Raw genomic sequence first — 10,879 nt, 5'->3', positions numbered from 1 at the left:
CATGCCGTTTGAGACGTCAGTTATAATGTCATTAATTTTGCCGAGTTATAATTCATAAGGGCCGAATAATAACGGTAAAGGCGAGTTATGATGATTTGTATTAATGGTGACCATATCACAGCCCCCAAGCTTAGCCTGAAGAGGATTTTAATGAAGCAGGTTGAGCTTTACTTTTTTGATGAGTTATAACTCGGTTTGTGTGGGTTAGTGGATGAGCCCCCAGATCAACTTACTTCATTAAAAGATGGTTTTAGTGGTTTGAAATGTGGGTACGTGGGGAGTCGTGTCCGTTATTTCCTGATGAAAGAGAAGGAATAATGGTTGCATTTAATTTTTGCGGTTTCCCAATGTTTGGCTCACTGTTTGATGTGGCTTTGGGAGTGGGGGGGTGATTATTTGGAACGTTTTGTTCCTTTAATTCTTCGAATCTCTTCAGATTTTCCTGGGTGTTTTGTTGGCTGTTTGTTATATGCTTGCTTTCTTTTGAAGAATGAGTAAGAGAGGTATGAGTCTCTTTTTCTATTTCTGATCCATTTCTGTGCTTTCTCCTGTGTTTTTCCTTTTTTCATTTCTTCTTCTACTGCTTTTCGATCTAATGGGGTTTGGGAAAGAGAAGAAGGATAGGGTGGATTGGTCGTATGATTGGGTAGGGGAAGATGTTAAATCACGGGTTTCACTTTTTTCTGATGAAGCGGCGGTGAGGGAGGTGGATGTGAATAAAATAGTGAGGGTAGGTTCCGGAGTCAAGGTGGAGTTGTTACCATGTAGTGTGGATGATAGGGTTTATCACCGAGAGTGGGGGTTTGAGTTCTTTTACATGCATAGCTGTGTGCTTGAAGAGTTGCGGGTTAGGCTTCTTTTTACGGAGTTTGAGTGTCAAGTTCTGAAGCAACTCAACTGTGCTCCCTCACAGCTTCATCCAAATGGATGGGCTTTCCTTCGATCTTTTGAGGTTTTGATGGAGTTTCTGGAGGAAGTGCCGTCTGTGGATTTGTTCTTTTCCTTATTTCAAGCTAAAGGTGTTTGGAAAGGAGGTTGGGTAAATTTCAATAGCACTCCGGGATTTGGGATTTTTAAACTGTACAAATCTTCTTTTAAAGACTTCAAGGAGATGTATTTTAAAGTTAAGAGTTCAGAAGAGGATTTTCCGTTTTTTATTGATGAAAACCTTGCTGAGAAATTTCCCCTCTTTTGGTGCTCGGAGCCGCAAAATATACTCGGTCCGGAGGTTATATCGCTGAGGAATGAGTGTCTGATAGAATTTTTGGTGGAGAATGTTGATCGAAAAAATTTGATATCGATGTATAAGTTGCTGAAGTGGGAAGAGGATAAGGTTGCTGTTGTAGAGTATCTAGGTGAGTTTCTAGGGTTTATGTTAGTGTTTGTGTTTCTTATTGAAAAATTTTAACACGATATGTTTTCTCCAGGTGGGAAGTATCCTGGCGTTTCTGCTGCATCGCTAAGGACGCGGTTTAAGAATAAAAATTTGGAGAAAGAGGTGTCGTCATCTAATGCTGAGAAGGTTGTTGGTACTGGCGAGGTTTCGCAGCCTCGACAAGGGCGGAGGAAAGTTATCGCGAAGAAAAGGAAGAAGTCCGAGCTTGTGGAATTATCAGATGATTCTGATGAGAAAGAGTTTGGGGTTCCTCTTGAAGAGTTACAGGCTTTTATGGGGAATCAAAAAAGGCTGCACGAGATTTCTGAGGAAAGTGAGGCGTTTTCGGTGTGGGGAAAGGAATATCCTTACATGGCTCTTGTGGATGAGTATTGCCAATCGTCGGCCGATGTAACTCTTGCCAAGGAGGTCGGGGATGTGGCTGTTGGGCAATATATGCAGGTAACAAGTTACTGATGTTTTCCTTATTTTTCCTTTTGTTTTCTTATGAGTTTGTTTTGCCCTCCAGGTTGTTGGGTTGCGCCTTGCAAGTCTGGGTCGAAGTCAGGAATTGAAACATAAGGGAGTGGCTGCTGAGAAAGGTGAGGTATCTGTTTTGAAGGAAGAGTTGGTTAAGTGTAAGAGTCTTGCTGCTGAGCTTCAAGCTCGTTTGACTGAGACCGAGAAGTTGCTGAAGGAGACTAAGGAAAGTTATGCTAAGGATGTTGAGGATTTGAAGAAGAAGGAAAGCGATCTGGTGAACGTGCAAAGTCGGTTGATTGAGGTGACTGCTCAGCTTAAGGATATGGAGGAGAAAAAGGTGGATGAGATTTTGGACTCGTTTGTTGAAGGTTTTGAAAGGGCAAGGTTGCAAGTGAAGTTTTTGGTTCCGGATGCCGATCTTTCTGGCATGGACCCTGGGAAGATAGTTCGAGATGGTCAGTTGATTGAGGATGATGGGGATGCGGAAGATGGGGCCGATAATGTTTAGGTTGTTATGAAAAGACCTTTGTGAATTTGTTTTTTGTTCATTTAATCTGACTGTTTTTTGTAAGCGGATAATAGTATGGCTCCTATTTTTGAGCCTTTTAAAATTGACTTGTTTGAAAATTTGGTGCTTTTTGTAAAAAGCTGTTTGCATTTGTTCGGATATATCTCCGAGTTTATTGGCGTTTAATTTGATAATTGCCGTTTGGAGCTTGGACGAGTATTGGCATTTGTCCGAGCTGGATTGATAGTTTGATAAGATCGATTTGATAGAAAGGATAGGACATATGTTCGTCCCTTGTATATTCGGAATTGTTTCATACAAAGGTGTAGGTAGGCTAGCCTCGTTAAAACCTCTTCAAGCAAAACCCTTTGGGATAAAATCTTGGCAGTAGGAAAAAGAGTACAAGCCTGTCCCTGTCTTTTTAACTATAAAATTTCTTTAAAGAGGATACATTCCATGTACTAGGTAAGAGGTTACCATCTAGTGTTTCTAATTTGTATGCTCCTTGGCCGAGTGCTTGGGATACTCGGTATGGACCATCCCAATTGGCTGCGAGCTTTCCATGTGTTGGTGGTTTCCGAGCAGTTTCGGTTTTGCGGAGAACTAGATCTTCTGTGACGAAGTTTTTGTTTCTCACCGCTTTGTTGTATTGTCGAGCTATGGCTTGCTGCGCTACGCGTTGCCTCAATGTGGCTATGTCTCTTATTTCTTCGATCACGTCGAGCTCGGATTTCCGAGTCTCGTCCTGATTGTTGATGTAAGTTCGGATAGAGTTCTGGGAGATCTCCAGGGGTATCATGGCCTCTGAGCCATATACCAATCTGAATGGTGTCTCTTTTGTTGATGTTTGTGGGGTGGTGTTGTATCCCCAAAGTACTTCAGGTATTAATTCGGCCCAGAGTCCTTTGGCCTCGTCTAGTTTCTTCTTTAGTGCATGTAAGATGACTTTATTTGCTGCTTCAGCTTGGCCGTTCGTTTGGGGATGTTCCACAGAGGCGAAGTGTTGTTTTATTTTTAGATTCTGCAAAAAAGCTTGAAATTTTTGATCGGCAAACTGGCGACCATTGTCAGTTGTAATATGCTGAGGTATGCCGAAACGGCAAATAATGTGCTTCCAAACAAATGTGATTGTTTGTTGTGATGTTATTCTTGCTAAAGGTTGGGCCTCCACCCATTTGGAGAAATAATCAATTCCGACAATAAGATATTTTACCTGGCCCGGTGCCGTAGGGAACGGCCGGAGTATATCTAGACCCCATTGGTTGAATGGCCAACTGATGTCTGCGTGATGTAACTGTTCGGCAGGTATGTGTATCAGGGGTGCATGTCTTTGGCAATTGTTGCATGTCCTTATTTTCTGTTTGCTGTCGTGTGTTAAAGTCGGCCAGAAAAACCCAGCCCGGAGGACCTTTGATGCTAGGCTCCGAGCTCCTGTGTGTGTCCCGCAGATTCCCTCGTGTGCCTCGGCTAAAGCTGTTTCTGCTTCGGACTTGTTGAGACATTTGAATAGTGGCCGGGTATAACCTCGTCGATACAGTTCTCCATTTAGGATTGTGAAGAAGGATGCTTGCCGCCGAAATTTTTTACTGTTTTCGACCCCTTCTGGCATAACACCTGTTTCTAAATAGTGTATAAAGTCCGTCCTCCAATCTGTTTCCTGTGAAACACTTAATACGTTTATCAGAGTAACAGTGGGTGATGTTATTGTGAACTGGTGTAGTGTGGTTAGCGTAGACTGAGTACTGCCGAGCTTAGATAAGAGATCTGCTCTCTGGTTTTGTTCTCGAGGAATATGTTCTATTTCAAATTTGATAAATTTCTTTGAAAGTTTCTTTACTAGTAGTAGGTATTTAGAAAGTAGAGGGTCCTTTACCTGGAAGAGGTCATTTACCTGCTGTACGACTAACAAAGAGTCACAATATACCTTGATCGTCGATATTTGAAGATCTGAGCAAAGTCTGAGTCCGGCGAGTAGTGCTTCATACTCGGATTGGTTGTTGCTTGCTTTGAAGGCTAAGTGTATTGAGTGTTCCAATATGAATCCGTCGTCGGCTTCAAGACGAATTCCTGCACCACAACCTTCTTGATTTGATGAGCCGTCGACAAATAAAATCCATTGTTTTGCATGATCTTCTTCGGATGGTATGGTAAGTTCGGCAATGAAATCTGCCAGGAATTGTGACTTGATTGGTCCTCTGGATTGGTATCTGATGTCGAATTCAGACAGTTCGACTGCCCATTTAATTAGTCGTCCTGCAACTTCTGGTTTGTACAGCACTTGTCTTAGTGGGTGATCTGTTCTGACATGGATAATGTGGCTCTGGAAATAAGGTCGGAGACGTCGCGCCGAGAATATGAGTGCCAACGCGAGCTTTTCAATCCTTGGATAATTAAGTTCGGCATGCTGTAGAGTTTTGCTAACAAAGTACACTGGATGCTGAACTTTGCTTCTTTCTGTAACAAGGGCTGAGCTTATTGCCCAATCAGTTACCGATAAATATAGAAATAAATCCTCCCCTTGTAGGGGTTTTTGTAGAATCGGCGGTTGTGAGAGTGTTGTTTTTAATTTTGAAAAGGCCCTCTCACAATCGTCGTTCCACTCGAATTTACTTTTCTTTTTTATTGTTTGGAAAAAAGGAACAGAAGTTGAAGCTAAACAGGGAACAAATCTGGAAAATGCGGCAAGGCGTCCTGTGAGGCGCTGAACTTCTTTTACTGTTTTGGGGCTGGCCATGTCTAGCACTGCTCGGCATTTGTCTGGGTTTGCCTCTATTCCCCTGCTCGTCAGCATGAAGCCTAAGAACTTACCCCCTTGGACGGCGAAGGCACATTTCTCGGGGTTGAGGCGCATGTTGTATCTGCGGATTTGGCCGAATATTTCTGTTAGGTCTGAGATGTGGTTATCTCCGATTTTTGTCTTGGCGACCATGTCGTCGACATAAACTTCGATATTCCTGCCGATTTGTTTGGCGAACACTTTATCCATAAGACGTTGGTAAGTTGCACCTGCGTTCTTCAATCCAAATGGCATAACTTTATAACAATAATTGCCGAAATCAGTGATGAAAGCCGTTTTATCTTGGTCGGAGGGGTGCATGAGTATTTGATTATACCCCGAATACGTGTCCATAAAACTTAAAGTAGCGTAGCCCGATGCGTTGTCTACTAAAGAGTCTATGGACGGTAGAGGGTAAGAATCCTTTGGACATGCTTTGTTTAAATCAGTGAAATCGACGCACATGCGCCACTTACCGTTTTGTTTCCTTACCATTACCACATTGGCTAGCCAGGTAGTGAATCTGATTTCTTTGATAAATTCGGCGTTGATGAGCTTTTGTGTTTCCTCCAGTGATGCTTTCCTTTTTTCTTCGCCGAGTTTTTGTTTCCTCTGTTGGATTGGTCGGACTGAGGAGTTTATTGCTAGTTTATGACTGATGACTTGTGGGTCAATGCCGGGCATGTCAGCAGGTTTCCAGGCAAAAAGCTCGGCGTTTTCTTGTAGGAAGGATGTTATGGCCTGTAACTCAGCCGTGTTGATTGATGTACCTACATATGTAAATTTGTTAGGGTCATTGTTGAAATATACTTTTTGTAAGTCGTCCGATGGTTTCGACGCTCGAGGAAATCAGCTCTTGGGTCGAGGTCGGCCAGTATGCCTTCCTTCTGGTTGAGGTCGACATTGTTGACTTGTTGTGTTGCACGGTTTTGGAATTTTAAACTGATGTTGTAACAGTGTCGCGCCTCCTTATGGTCTCCATGGATTGTTGCGACCTGATCGCCCTGCACTGGGAACTTCACACAGAGATGAACTGTAGATACAATGGCGCCGAATTTATTCAAAAAAGGTCGGCCAAGAATAAGGTTATATGGGCTGAAACAATCCACTACTAAATATTGAATATCATTAGTTTTTGAAAAGGGTTGCTCACCCAGTGTGGTCTGTAACCACACTGATCCGAGTATTGGAACTCGTTCTCCTGAGAAGCCGACCAAGTCGCCTCCTGCGGTCTGTAGCACGTTGTCGCTGAGCTTCATCTTTTGAAATGTGGAGTAAAACAGAACGTCGGCACTGCTCCCAGGATCCAAGAGGACTTTTTTCACTAATAGGTCTCCCAGCTGGAGTGTGATTACCACAGGGTCATCCAAATTTTGTATGTTAGAGTTAAGGTCGGCCTGTGTGAAAGTGACCTCTGGTTGTGGTTTATTGATTGCTACATCTTGCTTTGGTCCTTCTACCGAGCATATTGCTCGGAAGGACCTTTTTCTTGCCGAGTTTGAGTATCCCCCACTTGCGTATCCTCCTGAAATACAATTGATTATACCTCGTGGCCTTTCATATTGGTTTGAAGCTGCCTTCTCTTTTCCTCGGTTTTGTTCAGAGAGGTCGTTTGTTGTTGAACTGTGGCTGCGCTTTTGGATGTGACCACACAATCATCAGTGTTGTGGCCGTGTTTTTGGTGGAAAGCGCAGTACTTTGATTTGTCCACTTGCTTTGCATCCTGGTATGTGCCGGCCTTTCTTGGTGGCTTAATTAGTTTGGAGTTCAAGATCTCCTTGATTATGTCCTCCCTCTTGGTGTTGAACTGCGTATAAGAATCAAATCTGGGTGTTAGTTTAAAATTTTTCTTAATGGTTGAACTCTTATCTTCTTCGCGGAAGTGTGACTTGTCAGATTTCCGAGCTTGTCGGAGCTCCTCGATGTCAATTTGTCCCTTTGCTTTCTCTCGAAATTCTGCTAGGGTCTTTGGTTTTGCTACTGCGATTGTTTCCTGGAATTTCCCAGGTCAGAGGCCGCTTTTAATTGCGTGTAGATGGACTTCGGGATGGAGATCTGGTATGTTGATTGCGACCTTGGTAAAGCGAGTCATATAGTCCTTTAGGCTTTCATTCGTTCCTTGCTTGATGGTGTTCAGGTAATCGGAATCGTGCAAGTATATTGCAGATCCGGCGAAATGTTCTTCGAATAACTTCACCAGCTGATAAAAGCGCGAAATGGAACCTGCAGGCAAGGCACACAACCAATCAAGTGCAGGACCGTCTAAATAATTCGGAAAACAACGACATAAAACTGTATCTGATGCACCATTGACGATCATTATTGATCGGAATTTCTTTATGAACTTCCTTGGGTCTCCGAGTCCATCGTAGGGCGTGAGGGTCAACGGCAAAGTGAACCTCTTCGGCAGTTCGAAATTCATTACTTCTTCTGTGAAAGGGCCTACAAGGTCCTCGGATTCTTCTTTCTCGTCTTCGTGCTGCTGCTCTTCATGTTGAGCGGTTTCTGAAACATGGGTCGGTTGGGATTGATGTTCCTCGTCCTCCGCCTGTTGGCGATGAGCATCATTGTGTTCAATCCGAGCATGATTTAGTTCGGCAATTTGAGCAGCCATTATTTGGTTCTCGTTAGCCATCCGCTGATTAGCTTGTTGTAGCTCAGCTACCATTTGCATGAGTTCGGACAGTGATGGAGGCGGTACGTCAGCCATGGATGTAGATGGAAATGATGAGACCAAAAGAAAAAATATGATTTCCTCGGCCCCACGGTGGGCGCCAATTGATCTTGCCTGGGAAATAGGTCGGCTTCAACTCCTCAAGGTCAGCCGAGCTATACGCTGCAAGATTGGACATCCACTCCTCAGAGTCCGAATTCTCCTTTCTCCTTGTAGATGTGAGGGTGTGAGTAATACAAAAAGGGGGTGGAGTGTACCTGCAAAGGCACTCCAATGCTTAAGTCAGTTATGGTGTTAATTCAGAGTGTCTGAGAAAAGATACTTTACCTTGCTTTTATAGATATTTAATCGTCCGTTATATTCTAGATGATTATTTGACCGTTCTTGATAATTGGTTTTGTAACCGACTTTATTCATGCCGTTTGAGACGTCAGTTATAATGTCATTAATTTTGCCAAGTTATAATTCATAAGGGCCGAATAATAACGGTAAAGGCGAGTTATGATGATTTGTATTAATGGTGACCATATCATCTACCCATTTGAAGGCCTAAAACCTGTAGAATTTTATTGAACTGGGTTATCAAGGAGCAGATATTACCCAACAGAGGAGAGATCAATTGGCGCTTATGCGGTATTTGGCAAAATAGCAAATGCCAAAAGTGCAAAAGAGGCATGAAACATGTTAAAACTATCATACAAAGGCGTATATAAAACTCAGAAAGCAAAGCTACAGTCTTTGAGAAGAGAATATGAAAGGTACGAGATGTCTAGTTCAAAAACTGTTGAGCAATATTTTTTTCGTGTTACAGATCTTGTCAATAAGCTGACAGTCTATGGAGAAGATATGCCTGATAGCAAAATGTGAAAAAAAATTCTTTGTACCATGCCAATGAAGTATGATCATGTGGTGACTACAATACTAGACTCTCACGATATGGATACCATGACGATTGCAGAGTTGCAAGGAACCATGGAAAGCCACATTAGTAGAATATTGGAGAAATCAGAAAAACTCACCAAAAAAACCTTGAAAATCTGGGTGAATTTAAACAATGTTGCAGAATCAAGCCACATACAAGAAGGACGAGGTCATGGTTTTAATTTTCAAAGTAGAGACAGAGGAACAAAATATCTTGCATGTTCAAAATATTTTAAGTAACACGAAATTCAACATACACCAACTAAAAATTAGATATACTCCTCAACAAAATGGAGTTATTGAAAGAAAGAACAGAACCATCATGGATATGGTCAGATGCATGCTCGGTCAAAACAAATGCGAGTTTTGGGCAGAAGCAGTCGCAACAGCAGTTCATATTTTAAACAAGTGTCTAACGAAAAGTGTTTGTGATAAAACTCTTGAAGAATTTTGGAGTGAAAAGAGGCCTTCCATTCATTATTTAAGAGTCTTTGGGTGTATTTCTTATATGCTTCTTCTAGATCAATTAAGAAAAAAAGTTAGATGATAAAGGCGAGAAGTGTATCATTATCGGTTATAGCATGACTCAAAAGCATACAAGCAGTATAATCTAGAATCAAAGAAGGTGATTATCAGTAAAAATGTGATATTTGACAAGAAAAGGCATATGGGACTAGAACACAAAGACAAAAAAGCAGCGGATTATAATTCTAAATATGAGTGACGAAGTTGAAGAAAAACAACCCGACACAACTAAACAACTAGAATCGGCTAGAAGACTTCAAAGAGAGTAAAGACTACCTGCTAGATTAGCATATTATGAAGTTGACAATGATAACGATCTGCCCGATGAAGTAATCATAAATTTTGTACTATTTTCAGATTGTGAACCGTTGAAATTTAAAGAAGCCTCTAGAGACAACAATTGAAAGAAAGCAATGGATGAGGAGATTCATGCCATTAAAAAGAATGACATATGGGAGCTAACAGATTTACCAGTAGATAAAAAGTCGATTGGAGTAAAGTTGGTTTACAAAACTAAGTACAAACCCAATGGTGAAGTTCATCGTTTCAAAGCAAGATTAATTGTTAAGGGATACAAACAAAAACCAGGTATTGACTACTTTAAATTATTTGCTCCTGTTACTAGATTAGAATCATTCATACGATTATTTACTCTCAGCCCAAAATAAATGGAAGATACATCAGATAGATGTTAAGTCAGCATTTCTAAATAGTACTTTAGAAGAAGTGTATATTGAGCAACCTGTAGGATATGAAATTTTTTGAAAAGAAGATAAAATTTACTTGTTGAAGAAAGCCTTGTACGAATTGAAACAAACACCAAGAGCATGGTACAAGAATATTAATTTTTATTTCACTCAGAATGATTTCAGAAGATGTCCATTTGATGATACTCTTTACGTCAAGTTTATTGAATCTAGAGAAATCTTGATTGTGTGACTTTATGTTAACGATTTAATTTTTATTAGAAACAATTTGAAGATAATTGCATAATTTAGGGAGGCTATGATAAAGCACTTTGAAACAACGGATATGGATTTGATGTCTTACTTTCTTGGTATTGAAGTCATTCAGAAAGATGATGGAATCATCATTTCACAAAAAAAAATATGCAAATGATATTTTGAAGAAATTTTAGATGGAGCATTCAAAACCAGTTCCTTCTCCAGTCGAAGAGAAGTTCAAGTTGCTGAGAGAAGATAAAGGAAGATTAGTAAATCCCACATATTACAAAAACTTGATTGGAAGTCTGAGGTATTTAACTGCAATCAGACCAAATATTGTATTTGGAGTTAGTTTGCTTAGCATATTTATGGAGGAGCCTTGTACCAACCATTTGCAGGCAGTAAAACAGATTCTTTGATATATCAAATATATTTTAAATGATGATATTTATTATGAAAATACTAATGAAGTGAATTTTGTCGGTTACACTGATAGTGATTGGGTTGGAGCTATTGAAACAAGAAAAAGTGCTTCGTGATTTTTATTTTACCTCAATTCTAGTGCAATTTTATGGTCTTCAAAGAAATAACCAGTAGTAGCACTCTCTACAATAGAAGCAGAATATATAGCAGCAACAAATTATGCAACGCAAGCAGTTTGGCTAAGAAGAAT

The 10,879-nt window shown here is 40.9% G+C and overlaps 2 protein-coding genes across 2 annotated transcripts; one reads left to right on the top strand and one right to left on the bottom strand.

The window, feature by feature from the left end:
• The first annotated feature begins 595 nt into the window (after positions 1 to 595).
• On the top strand, positions 596 to 2,366 carry LOC148554819 (uncharacterized). The gene is made up of 3 exons (XM_088489764.1): positions 596 to 1,355; positions 1,428 to 1,837; positions 1,905 to 2,366. The coding sequence occupies exons 1-3, from the start codon at positions 596 to 598 to the stop codon at positions 2,364 to 2,366; spliced, it is 1,632 nt and encodes a 543-aa protein (XP_088345890.1).
• Positions 2,367 to 5,912: 3,546 nt separating this feature from the next.
• On the bottom strand, positions 5,913 to 7,852 carry LOC148554818 (uncharacterized). The gene is made up of 3 exons (XM_088490512.1): positions 7,217 to 7,852; positions 6,689 to 7,135; positions 5,913 to 6,482 (listed from the first exon to the last, which is right to left on the bottom strand). Exons 1-3 carry the CDS (start codon positions 7,850 to 7,852, stop codon positions 5,913 to 5,915), a joined length of 1,653 nt encoding a protein of 550 aa, XP_088346638.1.
• Positions 7,853 to 10,879: the final 3,027 nt, after the last annotated feature.

Source organism: Arachis ipaensis, chromosome B6 (assembly GCF_059453495.1).
Source record: "Arachis ipaensis isolate K30076 ecotype BB chromosome B6, ASM5945349v1, whole genome shotgun sequence".
NCBI classification, from domain to species: Eukaryota; Viridiplantae; Streptophyta; class Magnoliopsida; order Fabales; family Fabaceae; genus Arachis; species Arachis ipaensis.
The sequence above is the reverse complement of the archived record's forward strand: the minus strand, read 5'-3'. Positions and strand labels throughout refer to the sequence as shown.